Source organism: Aspergillus foveolatus (genome assembly GCF_047715535.1).
Source record: "Aspergillus foveolatus strain CBS 279.81 unplaced genomic scaffold BDW70scaffold_22, whole genome shotgun sequence".
NCBI lineage: Eukaryota > Fungi > Ascomycota > Eurotiomycetes > Eurotiales > Aspergillaceae > Aspergillus > Aspergillus foveolatus.
In genome coordinates, this window is record NW_027396086.1 from 354929 (window position 1) to 374210 (window position 19282).

The 19282-nt window shown below is 51.1% G+C and overlaps 6 protein-coding genes across 6 annotated transcripts; 2 read left to right on the forward strand and 4 right to left on the reverse strand.

Moving 5' to 3' along the window:
• Positions 1 to 1212: 1212 nt before the first annotated feature.
• Positions 1213 to 1961, reverse strand: BDW70DRAFT_135885 (uncharacterized protein). The gene is made up of 3 exons (XM_073736771.1): positions 1781 to 1961; positions 1684 to 1718; positions 1213 to 1628 (listed from the first exon to the last, which is right to left on the reverse strand). The coding sequence occupies exon 3, from the start codon at positions 1601 to 1603 to the stop codon at positions 1343 to 1345; it is 261 nt and encodes an 86-aa protein (XP_073596327.1). The 5' UTR covers positions 1604 to 1628; positions 1684 to 1718; positions 1781 to 1961; the 3' UTR covers positions 1213 to 1342.
• Positions 1962 to 1995: 34 nt separating this feature from the next.
• Positions 1996 to 3704, reverse strand: BDW70DRAFT_48837 (glycoside hydrolase family 5 protein). The gene is made up of 6 exons (XM_073744121.1): positions 3348 to 3704; positions 3237 to 3295; positions 3033 to 3182; positions 2918 to 2982; positions 2773 to 2870; positions 1996 to 2682 (listed from the first exon to the last, which is right to left on the reverse strand). The coding sequence occupies exons 1-6, from the start codon at positions 3430 to 3432 to the stop codon at positions 2153 to 2155; spliced, it is 987 nt and encodes a 328-aa protein (XP_073596328.1). The 5' UTR covers positions 3433 to 3704; the 3' UTR covers positions 1996 to 2152.
• A 619-nt stretch (positions 3705 to 4323) lies between these two features.
• Positions 4324 to 7803, reverse strand: BDW70DRAFT_167999 (tRNA (34-2'-O)-methyltransferase regulator RTT10; the record flags this gene model as incomplete). Its single annotated transcript, XM_073742351.1, has 7 exons — positions 7753 to 7803; positions 6067 to 7707; positions 5493 to 6036; positions 5405 to 5462; positions 5282 to 5368; positions 5140 to 5248; positions 4324 to 5100 (listed from the first exon to the last, which is right to left on the reverse strand). The coding sequence occupies exons 1-7, from the start codon at positions 7768 to 7770 to the stop codon at positions 4324 to 4326; spliced, it is 3234 nt and encodes a 1077-aa protein (XP_073596329.1). The 5' UTR covers positions 7771 to 7803.
• Positions 7804 to 8012: 209 nt separating this feature from the next.
• BDW70DRAFT_135890 (ssDNA endodeoxyribonuclease RAD2) lies at positions 8013 to 11602 on the forward strand. Its single transcript, XM_073736772.1, has one exon. It carries the CDS (start codon positions 8070 to 8072, stop codon positions 11493 to 11495), a length of 3426 nt encoding a protein of 1141 aa, XP_073596330.1. The 5' UTR covers positions 8013 to 8069; the 3' UTR covers positions 11496 to 11602.
• Positions 11603 to 11838: 236 nt separating this feature from the next.
• BDW70DRAFT_135893 (Eisosome component PIL1/LSP1 family protein) lies at positions 11839 to 14068 on the forward strand. The gene is made up of 4 exons (XM_073736773.1): positions 11839 to 12629; positions 12683 to 12816; positions 12865 to 13048; positions 13096 to 14068. The coding sequence occupies exons 1-4, from the start codon at positions 12512 to 12514 to the stop codon at positions 13701 to 13703; spliced, it is 1044 nt and encodes a 347-aa protein (XP_073596331.1). The 5' UTR covers positions 11839 to 12511; the 3' UTR covers positions 13704 to 14068.
• Positions 14069 to 17213: 3145 nt separating this feature from the next.
• Positions 17214 to 19080, reverse strand: BDW70DRAFT_48882 (bZIP transcription factor). The gene is made up of 2 exons (XM_073744122.1): positions 18527 to 19080; positions 17214 to 17957 (listed from the first exon to the last, which is right to left on the reverse strand). The coding sequence occupies exons 1-2, from the start codon at positions 18795 to 18797 to the stop codon at positions 17389 to 17391; spliced, it is 840 nt and encodes a 279-aa protein (XP_073596332.1). The 5' UTR covers positions 18798 to 19080; the 3' UTR covers positions 17214 to 17388.
• Positions 19081 to 19282: the final 202 nt, after the last annotated feature.

Here is a 19282-nt window from a genome sequence, read left to right on the forward strand (position 1 = left end):
CGACTTCGCCTCTTTCTAAATTAAGCCAAAACAAATATCTGTGGCTGATCGTCGTCCACGCTAACCGTTTTTTGGCAATACCACGCGTCACTGACGTCTCGGTCGCTCTAAGTATCAGTTGATTACAGAGTGCAGAGCCCTGAGATTCAGTTCCCTTGCTCTATAGCATGAATATAGAGATATATAGCGCTAACTAGCTGTCAATGTAATGGGATTGGCCATTACTGAATGGTAGGCATTAATATATTCCATATGAGGTCAACAATGTATTTACAGTAGGCTTCACCATTCCAGTCTTGGCATATCCCATTGTCCACCTGCAATGTTCCCCCCACACGCCCTGGTCCAGAGTCTGGCAGAAGCTTCGTAATCCCCGGGTCCGTGGTTAGGTTTTAATTCGACCGCTCAGCCACGGCAGATTCTTCATCGCTCCAGGCATCGATATTTCGATCAATCCAACTGGGTAAATGCTCAGATATGGTTCATATGTCGATAGCTAATTTTCGTCTCCAGCGATTAAGAGCTCCAGTAAACCACTAGAAAGAATTTGCGGCTGAGCTCAGCCCTGAGAGTGGGGCCAGTTCATACCTTATTTGCCTGAAAGTTCAGGCATAAACGGTCCAATGCCGGGTTGTCCTCCCGGCAACGCCAACCACTGACCTGGTATTGACTCCAACTATCATCAATTTGTTGAGTGATCTGCATCAAGGATATCGTAGTGTGATTCTATCTTGAGGAACTCAAAAAATCTGCAAGACGCTGCCGTGCTCCTGACCGCTGCTTAACCTGCCATCCGCATAAAGTGCCAAGGGTCGCTGCTATTCAAGACCTGACCCTTCATATATCATCCTTCCAGCCGTCAGACAGCTGGAGACACTCTGTAGTATCTAATTTGATGATTGAATAACTCAGGAATGCCAGAGTGAGATATTGTATAAGTAGGTGAAGGTAACTACATACGGAGAAGAAAGATATATTGTGAATATATATATGGGGAGCAGATCCGTTTGGGGTGTTGAGCAATGGCATACTATCGACTTAAGTGCAACGGTTAGCTCGTTGGTGCTTGAATACACCAAATTTACCTAGAGAACTACAAATATCCTTGTCAGGATTAATCCTTTAATATATGTGAAACAAATGCCTATAGAAAATGCACCAATTTTGATTCAGATCCACGGCGTAGTGACAAACGCAGTGGAGGTACCGAGTTTTTGCTCTTCGACTAGGGACATGCTGAATGGGATAACCATCTAGTTTTACAACGACGAAGATGGGCATGCTCCTGGTTCACACAATTCCCCCGTTTCGGCGTTATCCTCAACGCAATCGTATTAGTCTCCTACCCCAGCATCCAGAATCCAGCGTCCAGCCCGTCACGTCCCGCGCCGACCTCAACCCAGCTGCCTATTCCACGCCCACAGCCATCCCGTTTTTCTTGCCTCATACTATCAGGCTGGAATATGATGAAGATGTAGATAATAGCGGCGGGTAGCAGGCTGAGCAAATGAGTTAAAGGGGGTACGCAGAGCAATGGTTCTGCATAGACAGGGAGACGGACGCAGGCGAGGATGGAGAGCTGGGCGAGATCACGGCTATGCATAGGAGACCATTTGATTATGGGACCGCTGTTATTCTCTAGTGCATGAATACAGGTATAGAGGCATGTTTAGGGGCACTCACGGCTCTAGGACCGGGGTAACATAGCGCCATAATCACTATACTCGCAGTCAGTCCATAATATCCAGAGTAACAAATCTTCGAGACGAGATTTATTCACCGTAATAGAGCAACCGTAAGAGAGCATGAAATACAATCAAATGCCGATCTCTACCGCGCCGCCGTGAGAAAGAAGCGCGTGTACGGACAAAGCCCGACAGCCAAGGCAATCAGCGCCGTGGCGGATGGCGCACGCTGCCTGTTGTGGGTCGGCCATGCATATGTTCTAAGCTAATTCCATGACGGGGTCTGTTGGGCTCTACGCCCGAGCAAAGATGTAAGATGTGAGATAGACAAAGTACAAAGTACGGAGCCTAAATAGTATTGAGGATGCTTTCTTTACATACTGAAACATTTCACAGACTACGAGTGCCTATATATCACTGGGACCCATGACCAGGACGAGGCTATAAACAACCCATACTCAAGTAACTTAACTCATGTACGTCTCCAACGTACTGAGCATCCCAGTATACGCAATGCCATCCGTCGGCTCCATGCTGAACATATAATCTCCCCACCAAGGCCCAGCAGCCCACCAAAGCGCACCGAGCCAAACATCATCGTTCTCCTTTAGCGCATCCAGCAGACTCTTGACCGCTGCGCGGCACACCTCGTTATTGCCGCCCGCAAATTCACCAATGACACCGAGTTTGCCGTTATCTTTCAGCCACTGCGTCGCGGATTCAACCCTTTCTGCGCCGATGGTCTCCGAGACACAGGTCTCGTGTGTTCCGGACCCGTCGGTGTCGAGGTACTGGTGCATCTCGTAGACGATCTTGTCCTGCGGGTCGGTGAGGGATTTCAGGTTATCATTGTTGTCCGTCCATGTCCAGGCGCCGGTGTACGAGTTACCCTCGACGAAGATGTATTGCGAGGTGGCGCCGGCTGCGCGGATGCCGTTGATGGCGGCTTGGTTGAGATCCAGCACGAGGGTCTGGTCCATGTCGTGGAATTCGTTGTCTGCCCCAGACGTGTTAGCTTTAAGGCCCATGCAGAGAGTAATATAACAGAGAAATAAAACATGATCGCTGGTGAATAGGAATGACATACTGGTATCGAAAATGACGTTTTTATTGTCCGCGAACTCGGCCGCAACGTTCTTCCACCAAGTCTGGAAGTCGGAGGCGCTGCTTATGATCTCGCCGTTGCTGGGTCTGTTAGGTAACTGTTTCTGTAGGGTAAACCAGGGACGTACAATCGGCCGAAATTCTGGGCGTCAACGATGGCCCATGCTCCTGCATCGGTGACTGCGTTGACGACCTGGTTCATTAGAAGAAGTCTTGCATCGACGAACAGAGCCATGGACGTACCGAAGTCAGATTTTTCAGGTATCCCTCGTCGAAAGAGCCCGTCATCTCAGGCGTCAGACGCTCCATAAGGAAGGGAATGCGGAAAGTGTTGAAACCCTTCGAGATGAGAGTCGAGATGGATTCGGTGTCGGGGAAGGTGTAGTCAGTGCCCTGCATTTTGCGTTCGTCAGCCTAGGTCGCATCCAGATGGCCCTCTAGACATACCCAGACACCGGGAATATTCTGCTCGCCGAACTCAGCGCCAGCCTCGGTGACTCCAAAAACTGGCCAAATCAGCAAGCTACCTTAACAAGCTACAGACAATTGACGCTGTACATGTAAAGCCGGCGCGCTTCTTGAGCTGGGGTGCAGCCATCGCGGTACCAGCCGCTACGGCAACCAAAAGAGTGTTGACCTTCATATTGAAGGAGAAAGAGAGAAAGAATGAAAGAATGGAAGAATGAAAGAAACGACTGCGTCAGCGATTCGAAGGAGCGACGGTGGTTGCTTGAAAAACATGGTGAGGGGCGGACTCGAGGCCTCTATATATACCGTACCGACTTCAAGGTTTCCAGGTTGCTCGTAGATCGGCGACCATGTCGAAGACATGAGACAACCGGCATGTACAGTTCAATACAAGCTCCAGACGCTGTCAATGTGAAACCCCGGATTTTCCAGAAACGTGGTGGCGTGCGGCTTGAAACACAACTAATGCAGGACGAGCGTGTCCACCTTGGAAATTGACCAGGACTCGACCCGCCGGTAGTGAAGACCTTACCTGGATAGGCAGCGCTTTAGGCTCCCCGCGTCTAAGACTTTGATTATCATTCTGTTCAAGTGATTCAAAGGGCAGAGACTGATCAATGTCGATGACCTACCGCGGTCGGGCTCAGGGTCCTGCTCTATCACTTTGATGCCTAGAGGCAAGCCGACATTCCAGGATAGACTCGTTACCGTATGATCGAATCGGATCCCCTAATCGAGACTGAGACCCACTGAGATTCAGGTGTGACGATCTCTTGCGAAACCTCTACCTTATCCGTCACGGAGAGGATGCACAATTACCGACGAGTGAGATTGGGATAGAATCTTGCTCCAGGTAGAAATGTTGCAGTGCAAGAGGATCCAGGGATAGGTGGAGAGACCATGTTTGGTACACGCCGGCTGTCCCGGTCCAGCTCTCTTGGCCATGGAAGTATCGGCGATCTATAGAGTAAAACCTGAACGTTGGAAATACTGACATCTATTTTATATACAACTCTATCAAAGCATGTTCATCTCTACTTGTAACGTCCCTTCGTATACATGGTGTTTAGAGTTCAACGGTAAACCACTCCATCCCAACCCCACAAACAAGCAGCTTCATCCCCTCCCCGTTATGAACAACGTCCAACGACGAGATGTCCGCTACGGGGCTATACCGGTCCAGCACATTGTCCACCTGGACCCCGTCCAAGACCGGACGGTCTTGCATGTCAATGGTCACCCGCCAGAGCTTGACGCGGTGGTCGTTCCCAGAGGATGCAAAGCTAAGCTGTACGGTCCCGCTGTTTCTGGCAATTGACTCTTCAATAGCCTTAACGGCATTGACAGACGCAGTGTGCGCGTCCGGGATTGTGATTGTTGCCGGGCGGCCGGTTTCGGTGTCGGTGTGTAGTAGTGTAAGCGTGATGGCGTTGTCGTCGCCTCCGGCGAGCAACAGAGTGACAGTGTCGGAGAGATGAACCATGTCGATAGTCTTTATGCTATTCGAGTGGATCTGGTGTCTGATTTCGCAGGCGATTGTCTCCTCCGCTATTGAGAGGGAGCCGAGCGGTTGTTTCAGGCGTAGCGGTCGATCAAGGTGGTAGAATTGCTCTAAGACGGCGGTTATGTCCCAGAGCGTAAAGTGTCCGTCGGTCGACGTGGTTACTAGACAGAGCGACGATGGGGTCCGGAGGAACCGGACTTGGGTGAGACAGTTGCTCGTGTACGTGCCGCTGGCTAGGAGAGTGAAGCGGCCGTCTTCGTTGGCACATGATAAATGAAAGACCTTGATTGTGGAGTTGGAGTATGTCTGGCAGAGAAGGAAGTTCGCTTCGGCTTCAGCCTGCGATTCCTCCACCTCGAGAATATCAAAACATGTCACACGGAGTTCCGACTTTGGATGGCTTTTGGGACAATGCCCCTGTATAGCCGCTGCCAGGCCGAAAAATGGGATGGTGCGGATCTTCCAAACGAAGAAGTCTTCCATTGCGCTGCTTGTGAACAGGAACTTTCCGTCCTTGGACCACGCGATATGTTGCGGCGAGGAGTCGTGTGCTGTTAAGACTCGTTGAGTCTCTAGTGCTCCCCATGGACCTGACCGGTTCGGGGATCTCGGCGCGAGAATGCGCAATGTCGTGTCCTCTGACCCGGTGACGAACAAAGGACTTCCCTTGACGGGTTGATACGTGCCCAGGGCTTTAATCTCTCTCCCGTGTCCGCCAGCGCGTATTGAACGTGTAGCCTGAGCATTGATATGAGTAGCGTTGAAACCGCCCTGGGACCAAAGCAGTAGACTTTCGCCAGGTCGCGTGCTAGGATGGAACGCCCATCGCCGATGGCCACCGCCGCAGTGGATCTTCGCGATTTCGGCTTGCGTTGACTCATTCCAGACGACAAATCCCATGCCGCCAAAGCCGTAGAGGATGAGATCATTGTGGTTGTCGATGTATGCACCTTCAACGTTGAACCCTAACGTGGTAGGTGAGTGCACGGTTCGCAGAGACACGGCGTCTCCGTTAACGTCCAGTTCGTTGACGCGGTAATTAGCATCCCGGCCACTTGTCAGGAAGTATTGTGAGGGTGTACTATCCGTCGGCGACAGCGAGGTAAACGGGATTATTCTTGTCAGTCCATCTTTGCTATGGACTCTGGCGACCTTCAACAGAGGTTCCAGTGAGCCGGTCTCCTGCAATTTGTACACAGCGAATGATCCATATCTAGATCCTAGACCTAGGTACTCATTATTGTGGATTAGTGAAGCGCACGAAATGCCGAAGCCCTGAGGAACGTGCAGGGTCACCCGTTCCACATGAGGCTCTTCGGCTGAAAGATGGACGTGAAACACCTCTGCCGTATCTAGTGTGGTGTAAGTTGCTAGAATCTTCAGATTGGCAGACCCATCGGAACATTTATGGTGATCCAATAAGTATAGACCAACTGGCCGTTGGCCCGCTGTCGTGACAGTGGTTAGCGATCTCGTTTCGTGATCATATAACCGAACGACGCCGAGTTTGTTTCCTATGACAGCAACGCCTTTGTAGGGTAGGCCCGAAATGATCGAATAAGAGCTTAAATCTTCCTCGACGAACAGCGTCTCGCAAGCAATTCTTCGGTCGGCAGTATTTGGGGACTCGGCCCACGCGATTTGAATCTCGCCGCTCGTAGTTACCACGAGGAAGTGGTCTGGTGTAACAAATTCATACGCTCTCATCCCGCCGCCCTTGATGTTTTCCGAGCCTGGTGTGTCATCAATGCGAGTGGTCCTGTTGGGACATACTAACTCCCCAGCTTCCTGCACGAGATTGAAAGTCCGGACAGCCCCATCGTTTCCACCGGTGTAGACGGTTGTTTTCGAACCGGCAGTCAGCATTCCGAGGGACCAAATATGCTTGCCATTGTGCGGATGAAGGGAGCAAGTGTTTGTTAGCTTGAATTTAGATTCGCTCGACGACCCCCATATGAGATCCCACACCAGGCACTGCGCATCCTCCCCACGAGATATCAGGCTGATCTTATCCTTCGTGATTTGTTCCGCAAGAAAATGTATGCCCCAGATGCGAGCCCCATGACCAAACGCACTGGCAACACAAGATTCCGCGTTCAACTCGTCATTCTTCACTTGACCAAAACCAGTACAGCGGAGTTCAAATCCATCAGTTGAGTAGGCGGACGGTTGATCGGGAGAGGCGATCTCACAGTCTGAAATATCCCAAATCCGGACGGTTCGATCATCACTACAACTAGCCAATAACCTTCCAGAAAGATCACCACGGAGGTTGGCAATCTTCGGAGATATCTCAACATCAAAGATGGACCCTTCGTGTCCGGTGAAAAAGTGATGTATGGAACTGATTGCATTGGCAGTGGAGCCATTACCGTCGTAGAGAAAGCATGACCAGACTATTATCTCGCCGAACACTGTGCCAGCTGCCACCAAGAGGTTCGTAGGAGATACTGGGACAATCTGAGCTGAATATAGGATGGATTTGACTCCGGCTACTAATTGTCGCAGGTGAATAGCTCTTCTGTTCGCCTCCTCTACCACAGACATGCCAAGCACAGCATTATGTGCTGTCACCAGATACGCTGCACTGCCATCCGTGCTCGGGCATCCAGCTAGAACCCAATCCGGAGCCAGATACTCAGCGCTTGCAGCTACCAAGGACACGACAGGCTCTCCGCATGAGCTGATTGAGTAGCTCAATTCAATGAGTCTCAACGACTGACCTCCCCATGCCACAAGTTGAACATGGCCTGTTGACCCACCGTCTCTTTGAAGAACAGTATAGCCGTGAACGTGGTTTATCTTAAATACTCGTAAATAGGCGAGCACCCTCCCGCTGTTCTCCTCGACCAGGCGCGCAAATGTCCCCTGGCCCAGGAGGACGAATCTGACCCCTCCAAGGTCAAATAATTGAAGCGTGGTAACGGGAAGACAAGCATCGACGTGCTGGTACTGGTTAGTACGCAACAAAACAGTAGAGAAGGTACTTGCCTCGAGTGAAGAACTCATACTTGTAGCAGCAAGCTACATCGGCTCGCCCCCGCAGTGTCAATTGCTTGTAGAAAAGCTCGAAGTCCCCGCATAAGAGCCCAAAATCCAAATCAACGATAAGTTAAGCGATAAGGATTATGTAACCCGCTTATCGCTATTGTACCGAATCAGGTATAATTTCCACGTGATCTCGTGATGCTTGTGCCTAGTGGCGACGCGGAGGTCGTGCCTCAACAGATGATCTCATCTGAGCAGCCGTGTCCTCACTTTGGCATGTCTCCTTGCTATCCGAGTTACTTCTGCGCGCCTAGGCCACCATGGGTGTCCAAGGACTCTGGACTATCGTCCAACCTTGTGCCCGACCCGTGAAGCTCGAGACTCTTAATCGGAAACGACTGGCTGTCGATGCGTCCATCTGGATCTACCAGTTCTTAAAAGCTGTCCGCGATAAAGAAGGGAACGCTCTTCGCAACTCGCATATTGTCGGATTCTTTCGTCGGATTTGCAAACTTCTCTACTTCGGCATCAAGCCCGTTTTCGTGTTTGACGGTGGCGCCCCGGTTCTCAAGCGACAAACCATCGCAAACCGGAAAAAAAGGCGAGAGGGGCGCAGGGAAGATGCTGTGCAGACGGCGAGTAAGCTACTTGCTGTGCAGTTGCAACGCACCGCCGAGCAAGAATCAGCTAAGCGCAGGAGCCGGAGGCAGGAGAACGAGGAAGAAGTTCCGGATAATCCGGTGTACGTTGAGGAGACTTTTATGACAGACAAGCAAAAACAACAGTCGCGGACTTTCAAGAAGAAAGACGCCTATCATTTACCGGATATGCAGGTCTCGCTTCAAGAAATGGGAGCTCCGAATGATCCGCGTATCATGTCGCAAGAAGAGCTAGAAGAGTACGCGCGCCAGTTTCACCAGGGTGAAGACATCAATCTTTACGATTTCTCCAAGATCGACTTTGATAGTCCTTTCTTTCTCAGTTTACCCGCTACTGATCGCTACAATATCTTGAATGCCGCGAGACTTCGCAGTCGGCTGCGTATGGGCTACTCCAAAGAGCAGCTGGATACGATGTTTCCTGACCGGATGGCCTTCTCCAAATTCCAGATCGAGCGTGTGAAGGAACGAAATGATCTGACCCAGCGTCTCATGAACATTAACGGTATGAACGGAGACGAGGCTTTTTACAAATCCGGTCAGAGGATTGCAGGTGAGCGTGGCAAGGAATACGTGCTTGTACAAGACAACTCTGTCGAAGGCGGCTGGGTATTAGGTGTTGTAGGTAACAAGGAAGGTGGCCGGGAAGAGAAGCCTATCGACGTTGACCGATATTTTCACCATGAAATCACACCGGAACCCGAAGCTTCGGAGGATGAAGGGGGCTTCGAGGATGTGCCCATCGAGGGTCTCAACCGCCTTCCAAAGCTTTCATTTTTGCAACCAGGCGTGTTTGACGATTCACTACGGCAGCACATACAAGGGTCCCAAGGGCAGGATGCAGAGGCCGATTCCCTTTTTGTCGAAGATTTCCACAATGCTCAACACACTGACGATGTCTTCAAGGGCGCCGCTGCGAGTGAGGATGAAGATTTGCAAAGGGCAATTGAAATGTCCCTACAGTCCCCGAATCATATGGACCGCGACGCAGACATGCCGGAAATTCCTGTCAACCGGTCCACTTCGCTGGAACCTCAAAGCAAACCAGCAGTTGAACCTACTATTGAGAGCGACGACGAATTAGATTTTGTAGCCGCTGTGGCCCAATCGAAGCGGACCAAGGCACCTGCTAAACCTGCTCCGACCCATACTTTCGAGGGCCCGCTGCCTTTTGAAACTCTCAAGCACCGTAAGCCGCTCAACGTGAAGAAACCAGAACCAATCGAGCATGATGCAGGTGGTTTCGAGAAGGAACTATCAAAGGAGGCCAAGAAAAATGTGCCTTTACCACCGTGGTTTTCCGGCCCGCAGCAGAATTCCGAGTTCATCGCTGATCAGAATGACAACGGCTTGGATAACTATCGCGACAGGGCCATGACACCAGACCATTTGTTTTTGCGTAATCATCGATCGCCTAGTGTAATAGACGTGGACAAATTCCCCGAGAGCAGAGTCATCGATCTTGACCCAGCGTCTGAGGCTGATAAGGAAACTGCGCCGGCACAACCAGCTGAATTGAAAGAGGTTCAGGCACCTCCGGAGCCATCAAAACCAGAGTCGCCGGACCACAGAGCCTCTGTAGCTCGTGAAGCCAAACTTGCAAAGGATGGAGACATACCCGAACCGGTGCAGACTGACGGTGAGAAATCCGAGCGGTCTACTTCGCCGGAATTTGAAGACGTCACAGTGCAACCGGTTGAAGCCGTCGCCGCTGCAGAAAGAGAACGATCTCTAGAGTTTGAAGACGTGCGCGCGCCGGCGGAAGAACACGTTAGTGATGGCGAGAAAACTGGACGATTATCGCCAGAATTCGAAGATGTTCCAATACAGCAAGTTCCCAGTGCGCTGCATGAGGTTGGACTCGCTCAAGTCGTTGATATTGACAATGAAGGCTTCTCGGATTCGGAAGACGAAGAGCTCATGAGGCAGCTCGCTGCCGAAGGTGAGGAACATGTTCGGTTTGCAGCAACTTTGAACTCAGCTCCACCTAATGAAGGCACATTCGACTACGAGCAAGAACTCAAACAGCTGCGCTCGCAGCAAAAGAAAGACCGCAGAGATGCGGATGAGGTTACGCAAATCATGATTACAGAGTGTCAGCAGCTTTTGAGATTGTTCGGACTACCGTATATCACAGCGCCCATGGAGGCGGAGGCCCAATGCGCGGAACTGGTCTCGTTAGGACTTGTGGACGGCATTATCACGGATGACAGTGATATCTTCCTGTTCGGTGGCACCCGTGTCTATAAGAATATGTTCAACCAGAGCAAGTACGTCGAGTGCTACCTCACTGCCGACCTGGAGAAGGAGTATGCTCTCCATCGACGGAAACTGATTAGCTTCGCACATCTTCTTGGGAGCGACTATACAGAAGGAATCCCCGGCATAGGACCAGTGACAGCGCTGGAGATTCTGACCGAATTCTCCAGCCTTGAGGAATTCCGGGACTGGTGGACGCAGGTGCAGACAGGGGCAGATATGTCGAACAGCAGCCATGCGGCTTTCTACAAAAAGTTCAGGAAACAGGCTACGAAGATTTTTCTACCGCCTACCTTCCCGGACGCGCGAGTCGATGCAGCTTACCTCGAGCCGGAAGCGGACAGGGACCCTTCACCCTTTCAGTGGGGCGTGCCTGATCTACATGGACTTCGAAATTTTCTGATGGCGACTATTGGTTGGAGTCAAGAACGAACTGATGAAGTTCTCGTGCCCGTCATTCGTGACATCAATCAGAGAGAACAGGAGGGGACGCAGAGTAATATCACCAGTTTCTTCAGTGGCCCTCAAGGAGCAGGAGCATTCGCACCACGCGTCCGGCCCAGCGGCCAGAGCAGGATGGAGAAGGCTTTCAGTCGTCTTCGACGGGAGGCTGGAGCTGATCAGGACGCAGAGCTAGTTGATGTGGAAACCGATCCTAGCTCTCAGGATCTGTCTGCTTTACCAGCCCGGCGGAAGGGCAAGCGGACGCGCAAAGGCGCCAAACGGGGTGCTGAACCAGAAGATGCCGCAGAGAACGGCCAGGGTAGTAGAGAGAATGTCGGTGCGGCGACCAAGAAGAGACGAGGCCGGAAGGAAGTTGAGACATGAAGATAGATTTTAGTTTATGTAATAATGGCTTGGGTAGCTAGATACTATGACCTAGACCCACCGTTCGTCACAGTTACATGGTGTCATTTTGCCAAGCGTTGTGATCTAAACGGAGGATCGGCGCATGAATGCGATAAACTTATTCGAATTAAGCTTAGCTGCCATACAGAGTAGCTCAGAAGGGATCGATTCTAGATTCAAAGGATCTACTCAAGACCATGTCCAGACACTCAACCAGACTCAAGATGCTACTGCGTATATTATCATATCCCTGAATCGTAGCCTGATCTCAACAGAAGAAGTAGAAAATAGCGGAATCAATAATCTCACGGTCAAACTTCGAGAGAGGATCACTTCTTTGAACCCATTGGGCCATCGTGAAGTTACTCAGGGTAAAGTTGGCTGAAGAACAATGACATCACGGCGGACCCGATGACGTCGCGGAAATCGCTTCCCAGATGCTTAGTACTCAGATGGGACAGCTCCCGCATTCCTGGAGCATAAAAGCTCTCGAACAGGCGCTCCCCCTGCATGATCGCTCCGGTTCCTTTCGAACAGAAATCTGCTGTCCATCCACCAGTCAAGACGCGAATTGACTGTCGCGGCCCCAGTTGTTCCAGATTGCTGGTCCATATTTGAGGGGTCACTAATACTGCTTGTGAGCTCGTGACTTCCATTTCCGGTTAGCGTCCAGCCGAGTCTCAGACGTCACCGACCATTTCCTCCTCCACTCGATCGACTCTCTGCTGAACTGGATTCTCCGGGGAAAGATCTCCTAGGTCATCAACTTTATCGCATTCTCCTCTCGTCTAGCTACCGATCGCGGTTCTCCGGCCGTTCCGCCGTTTCCGTGTGACCTCCTCATACCACACCACGTCACTCGTACGCAAAGCGGCCTGAGGAACTCATTCCCTCCAATCCGGCTCAATTAGCTGAATCTTCTTCTCCTTCCCGTCGCCCACAATCTCTGTTCTTTGCCGATCTCGTAACGCAGAATATCGGCTGGTCTCTTCACAATGCATCGCACATACTCTATGCGCCAGTCGCGGCTGCCGACCGCCTCGCAGATCGAGAACCCCCCACCACCAGTGTCCTCGACCAAGACGAACAGGTGGATGGGGAAAGGCGGTCTCGGTGAGTAGCCCCGTTGGTATCTTACAGAGAGTACGCAGGCTAATCGTTGTTAGGGCATGCCTTCCGCAAAAATGCTGCCGGTGCTTTCGGACCTGACCTGGCGCGCAAGCTCTCCCAGCTGGTGAAGATGGAAAAGAACGTCATGCGCAGCATGGAATTGGTCTCTCGGGAGCGTATGGAGACTGCGGTATGTACTTCTCTACGACTGGCACAACGGTCATGCTGACCCGACCAGCAACAACTGTCCATCTGGGGTGAGAACTGTGACGAAGATGTGTCTGATATCACGGATAAACTGGGTGTCTTGCTCTATGAGGTGGGAGAGCTGGAGGACATGTACGTCGACCGCTATGACCAGTACCGTGTCACCATCAAGAGTATTCGCAACATTGAGGCGTCCGTCCAGCCAAGCCGTGATCGTATGTAGCTACCACCTCATATCGTGGCTTACGCTGACATGTCCTAGGCAAGCAGAAGATCACCGATGAGATCGCCAAGCTGAAGTACAAGGACCCCAACTCCCCTCGCATTGTCGTTCTCGAGCAAGAACTCGTTCGCGCCGAGGCCGAGTCTCTCGTCGCCGAAGCTCAACTTTCGAACATTACCCGTGAGAAGCTCAAGGCTGCATTCCAGTACCAATTCGATGCTCTTCGAGAGCACTGCGAGAAGGTCGCCATCATCGCCGGGTATGGGAAACATCTTCTCGACCTCATCGATGACACTCCAGTCACTCCCGGCGAGACCCGCCAGGCGTACGACGGATACGACGCCAGCAAGGCCATCATTCAGGACTGCGAAGATGCCTTGGCAAACTGGGTTTCATCCAAGGCTGCCGTCAAGTCTAGCTTGTCCCAGCGTTCACGTACGCTCTCTCAGCGCCGACAGGACAACATCAACAAGGGCCGTGAAAACGGGGTGGACCTGTCGTCCCAGGACCAGCCCTTGAGGGGTGACCGGGATTCATGGGTGGCCGCAGAGCAGCACCCTAGCTACCACCATGACGATGATGAAGAGGCTGCCAGTGATGGAGACATCCGTGGCCGCGAAGAAGAAAGGGAGCCTGTCCCCGTCTAAACGAACTCTCACTGAATGAGCAGGGCGCAGAGATACCGGCAAAACGATACATTGGTTAATCACTTTTATGCTCTTGGACTCCATAATTCTTGTACGAATGACTGTTTTCTCGCTTGATCTTCAGGATTCAGATCGGCGTCTGCCACGTTACGATGTTACTTATTACCCCTTCGGTTTGATAATGCTTACTTGCTTCTGGCAATAATCAACCAATTCAAAACGCTTCCCTAATTGATTATACTGGCGTGCAGTGCATCAGTATACTACGAAGTGAGGAAGCGAGTAAGCATTGGGGTCCTCTTAATTTACTTAATCAGCTTAATAAATGTATTATTACTACTGTGTCAATTTGAGTTAGAATGTAAAGCCTTAAACGCTTGGTATAAATTTTTGCGTACAGTTCAATACCTGCCTATTAAGGACACCTAGGTACATTCTAGGTTGGTTTGGGAGGGGGATCGCTATGTGACGTCGACAGCGGATAGGATGCTTCTCTATATTAATCGTCGAAGCATACTATCCCACCCCAATACACTCGCCCTGGCGCGCTGACGAACCTCTTCAGCCCTGTCCCAATACTCAATAGCTACGTTGTCAGTTTGCAAATGGTTGGTACTGTGAAGGAGGTTGGACAGGCCTTCTCGCTGGAGCACATTTTTATTAGATAGAAAGCAAGCTGTCTGGTGCCATTATCAGCTCTGGGTTCTGGTATAGTAGTAAAACCCACTTGATACGTAAAGTATCGCTCTTGCCATTGGAATAGGGCGCTATATTCTACACCTGTCAGTTCGCGCGTGCTCACTTTCTTCAGCAGGAGTGGGCCCTATTCTGGTTGCCGCACGCTGAGCCACCGGTTTGAACTCCAATGTAAGGTTGGGCGGCGGGTTGCGGAGTTGATCGACTTAGGTAGCTCAGTTTGTCCCGAAGTCTGGTTGTCTGGTTGCGGCAGCCATGTAGATATCTGCCTTGGCTGGTATGCTGACATCATGGATGCAGTCTGCTTTCTTATCTGCCCAACCCCCTGGCCGTAGGTATTCTGTGTCTAGAAAGAAAAATATCATACTGTAGTTAGTCATGTCGACTAGGTTGATTCCCCTGGATAAGTTCTTCCTCTAACATATGCCCTGGACAAAAAAGCTCATTACGCAACATCCACTTTCCAGCCATCGCAATGCTATGTCTTTACTAGCCATTAGATTCCCTTTACGTACCGTTCATAAGGTGTCATGGTCCCACTGGTCAGCCAAATAAGGCGAATGACCCCGTATACGTAAGAGCTGTTGGTCCGCTGAGACTTCATGCAGTCGCAGGTGGTTTTTAAGCGTCTGGTCGTATGAGACATTCAATACGCGAGCTCCTGCGGTAAATATGATCCTGTTCGGTCCCCGGCGAAAATAACAATCGGGTATATGCTTTCGTTGTGGCAGCCATACAAGTCTCGGGCCATCATCCGATGCCATCTGCCAGTCCTGGCTTGTTTATCTCATATCCGATTCTATTGAATATATCTCATTTAAGGCAACGTTCAGGCTGTCATCTGAAGCCCACGTTGGAAAGGCACTCAGTATTCTTGACTCAAAGATTGGAAGAACGGTATGCCTGGAGGGGAGGATTGTTCCGTGGTACGTCTTCAGGCTGAAAGTTGTAACTGGCATTGACGTCGATGTCGAGCACGAGGGTATCGAGGGGAGGATACGAAATAGTAGGCAGAGTGGGGATATTGACTGGCAAATGTACGTGAGATTTTTTTTGGCGTAGTAGGTAGGGTCTTCGGGATCAATATCTATTTGTTATTTAAGACATTAGCGGCAAGAAACTCGTAGACAGGAGGGGCGCAAAATTCACCTTATGTTCTCCAAGAATGAAAACCCTTGCATCAAAAGCACCTTTAAGCTGAGACTACCACAGACTGGTCATTGAAGGCGGACGACAGTTCAGCACCCGACACTGCATGTTTAATGTCATATTCAAACGCGGAAGATTCCCGGCTTCAGAATATCTGCCTTGATGACCCAGAAGCTGCTTGGTATGAGCCGAGTGCGACGGTTCTCATCCCACTTGACGAGAGACACGGCAACGAACAATCAATCCTTCTTGCTATAAGATACCCCAGAGCCAGCATCAGTACCAAGTATGCATTATGCCGTTGATGAATTCAGGCTCGAATGATAAAAGCTGTATGTGTAAGTGCCAATTGGGTATTTGGCCGTTAACACCTCGTCGAGGGCGAGGGTCGAAATTGAAGGCTGGAGGCTGAGGCTGGTCGAGACTCGAGAATCAGGAGAATGTGTGCACGCTAAAAAATGAGAATTTAGCACGCCACTGGCTAACGCCTCTCAGAAATATGGACACATTGTTGGAAATAGCCAACTCGCATACCTTGGGACACGTGGGTAAAGACCCCCAGCAAGGAGACGATACTTGCAAACGGATGGAACAGAACGGACAGCAATTGTCTGAACGCTCTACAAAGGTGACGGGTAGGCCCTGCGGTGCAAAACATGGATTCAGGTACAAACACAGACACGCCAATCTAGAGGATTAGGTGAGTCCCAGCCTCTCTTTCCGCAACGCCCTTGTTCTCTTAGATCCCAGCGTCGACCTGGGCAGTTCAGGATATTAGGCTAAGCGACCACTGCCTAGCTGTTCTGTCACCTGGCTTCGCCTAGTAGTCCGCAAAGAGTGTGCCATTGTCGCTTGTGTCTTGTTGTATTTCAGCACAGGTAGCTGACCGGTAGGGTGGAATCGGGAGTCCGCGGGCTGTTCTCGATAGACGACGAACGGTACTGGTAGGCGAGAGAGCGATTGTCCGTGATATTGGGATAGGAGTAAGAAGAGTGGGAAGTAGGTATAATAATGTAAGCTAGACTTGGAGGTTAGGGAGGAACTCAGTCCTGTCGACTCCCTACTCCGCCCTTCGTCCTAGAGAAAGAGTCGTTACTGACAATAAAGATTACGCAAGTCATGATCCTCGATCCACGCCTCCACGCGATCAGCCGGGTCACAGACCACCATCAGGACCCAATCCGTGTGTATCAGATTGATCCCATTGCTCATATATGTTCTTGTTTCCGTCATCGCCCTGGCGGATAGTCGCGGAGTCTCCGGAAGGAGCGGTCATTAGAGTGGCATTTGATGTTAGTGTCGATGGCGCAATGGGCACTGGGCCTGGCGACATGGTTATACATCCAAAATGCAGTAAGACTTCCCGGCAGGTCTCTGCAGAAAGGTGGGCTCCCTATACTCTAATATCATGTAAGGCAGTCGAATGTTCCAATTGACTAGCAAAACCAAGCGCAGCCCGACCTGTACTCCGTAGCAGTGACTATATACCATAACAATATATAGACAAACGAGATGGAAAACAAGCGGACGGTGTCCGACGCTATTCCCAATTCAGTCTCCCCAGTCCCCAGTACCTGTTGATAGACAAGACAAAAAGCATCCCCAGTACTTGTTCAACACAGCATAACCATCAGAAAGCAGAAACAGATTGTCATTACATCGTCAGATTGTTTCATCCCCGTGGATGGCTCGAGAGTCGAGAGTCGAGAGTCGGGTGAGAAGGGTATCAAACAGAGTTACCCCAAAGCAATTAGCATATAATCGCCCCAGTGCCCATAAATACGGAGAGAATTCGCAAGGAGAAATGCAACAGAAAATAAGCAGTACTTCATTTTAGCGTCTAGTTGTCGGTGCCGACGCCCTTCTTTTTTGGCTGAATATGTTTTTGCCCGCTTCCGGTGACGGTGGTACTTGGATGATTCAGCGATACGTCTGTTGCTGGGGGCGGAGGCATCCGGCTGGAAGCCGCTTCGTGCTTCTCGGTCAAGAGGTTCTTGAGCCATCGGTTCTCCATCTCGAGCTGTGCAACTCGAGCTTCAAGGCTGGCGTTCTTCTCGGTCGTTTCTCGAACGGTGCGCTCCAGGGTCTGCTCGCGCTGTTTTTTCTTCATGCGGAATCGAGCGCTTGCTGCAGTATTGCGGCGTCTGCGGTCCTCCTCTGCGGCCCGGCGAGAGTGCTCTTCCTGGCTAAGGGCGGATGCGATGTGGTCACCCGAGATCTGGGTGCTGTACTTGTTGTTGCCGATCTGGCCGTTGGGGGGTGAGATGGACGAGGACACATCTGAGGGCGTCATGGCGCCTGGTGCATGGCTAACCTCATCAGGGCCATATGAAATTGGAGGGTAAAGAGGATAGGCCGAGTGTGATAGCATGTGGTCGGAGACGGAGTAGTTGATGGTTTTATCACCAGCTGTTCAGGAGAGTAAGTATAAGGACAGGGACAAGAACTGAAAGGAGGAACAACTCGCAAGGCGACAGGATAAGAGATAAGGCAGCGAGGGTTATCATAAGGGACAAGCCACCCCAGAAGGGAACTTAGTACGGGAACTTGGGGGAGGCCCAGTAATGACAGGCTCCCGACGATGCCATATGGGTGATCGATTGCGTGCTCACATCGTGTTTACCAAAGCGGGCTTCGCAGAGAAGGGAACAACGACAACCAAAAAAAAAAAAAAAAGAAAACAACTAAATCAACGGTATTGGTTGGCTTGTAGGATTCAACCAATTTCCCAAATGACACTCAGCACGGGGTCGCAATGCTCAGTAGGGGAAGGCCGAGATCGCGGGCAGGTTCAGGCTACAACGAACACCCGAGCTTCCCCAGAAAGGACGCATAGCTCCGGACCAGCAGATGCAACCCGAGTGCAGGCCTTGCACCATCCGACGTTGGATGAGCAAAGCAATGCAAGGAAACGAACCGAATATCACAAAAATGGCGCAAGGTAGGCAATCTGCGGTGTCATTCAAGCTCAGACTTACCATGATACGGGTATCCTCGCACATCGATCGGGCTGTGCTCGTCCTCGATGCTCTCATACGAACTGACGGACAAACCGCCCATGCCTTCAGTGGGATCGTAGGGCATGCCTAAGTTAGGGACGTGAGCCAGGCTGGCTGCAGCGTCCGTGTCAAAGGAGTACTGTCGGTGCTTCGCGACTTCAGGGTCGTGTCGGGAGAGCAGGAAGTTGAAATTTTCAAGTTTATCGAAGCTCGAGGCGGCCGTCTGACGAGCAATTTGTTCATCTGACATATTGCCTGCAGGACCAGGTAGTGGGTGCTTTTTTAAGACCGCGCCGCCTGTCCAACCTCTCTCCGCTTTTCTATCTCGGCCCCCGGCTAAGATTTGATTGGATCTGATTGAGATAGAGGGCTTGGTAAAGACTGGAAAAGGTTACCAGCTGCCCACACAGAATGCTTGAGTGGCTTGTCTTGGGGGCGTGAGGGACGGGGAATCGATGGTGACAGAAGCGCGGAAATGTCGCCAGCCGATCAGCTGGGGCAGGGGGCGCACAGGAACTGGAATCCTGGAGCTGAAATGATTCAATATTGGGAAGGGGATTGTCCAGAAACTCAAAACCTTGTCGGGGTGGAATTGGACCAAGATGTCTGTTTTATCTGCTTGACTCTGCAGCAGGGCATCCCAATCGCATAACGCGGCCACGTACGCACCAGCTTGAGAAGCGGCAGAAATCCGAGGCTGGACCAAAGTGGCCACGGGAGAGCAGTCGCAGTCGG

Excerpts from the sequence above, each read along its gene's own strand:
- BDW70DRAFT_48837 (XM_073744121.1), bottom strand. The coding sequence starts at position 3,432 with ATGAAGGTCAACACTCTTTTGGTTGCCGTAGCGGCTGGTACCGCGATG. Across the intron at positions 3,183-3,236 it reads AGAATATTCCCGGTGTCTGG|GGCACTGACTACACCTTCCC; the intron begins GTATGTCTAGAG and ends CGCAAAATGCAG. Across the intron at positions 2,871-2,917 it reads GCCCAGAATTTCGGCCGATT|CAACGGCGAGATCATAAGCA; the intron begins GTACGTCCCTGG and ends TAACAGACCCAG.
- BDW70DRAFT_135885 (XM_073736771.1), bottom strand. The coding sequence starts at position 1,603 with ATGCATAGCCGTGATCTCGCCCAGCTCTCCATCCTCGCCTGCGTCCGT.
- BDW70DRAFT_48882 (XM_073744122.1), bottom strand. The coding sequence starts at position 18,797 with ATGTCAGATGAACAAATTGCTCGTCAGACGGCCGCCTCGAGCTTCGAT. Across the intron at positions 17,958-18,526 it reads GCGAGGATACCCGTATCATG|CTGGTGATAAAACCATCAAC; the intron begins GTAAGTCTGAGC and ends TCTCCTGAACAG.
- BDW70DRAFT_135890 (XM_073736772.1), top strand. The coding sequence starts at position 8,070 with ATGGGTGTCCAAGGACTCTGGACTATCGTCCAACCTTGTGCCCGACCC.
- BDW70DRAFT_135893 (XM_073736773.1), top strand. The coding sequence starts at position 12,512 with ATGCATCGCACATACTCTATGCGCCAGTCGCGGCTGCCGACCGCCTCG. Across the intron at positions 12,630-12,682 it reads GATGGGGAAAGGCGGTCTCG|GGCATGCCTTCCGCAAAAAT; the intron begins GTGAGTAGCCCC and ends AATCGTTGTTAG. Across the intron at positions 12,817-12,864 it reads GGGAGCGTATGGAGACTGCG|CAACAACTGTCCATCTGGGG; the intron begins GTATGTACTTCT and ends TGACCCGACCAG.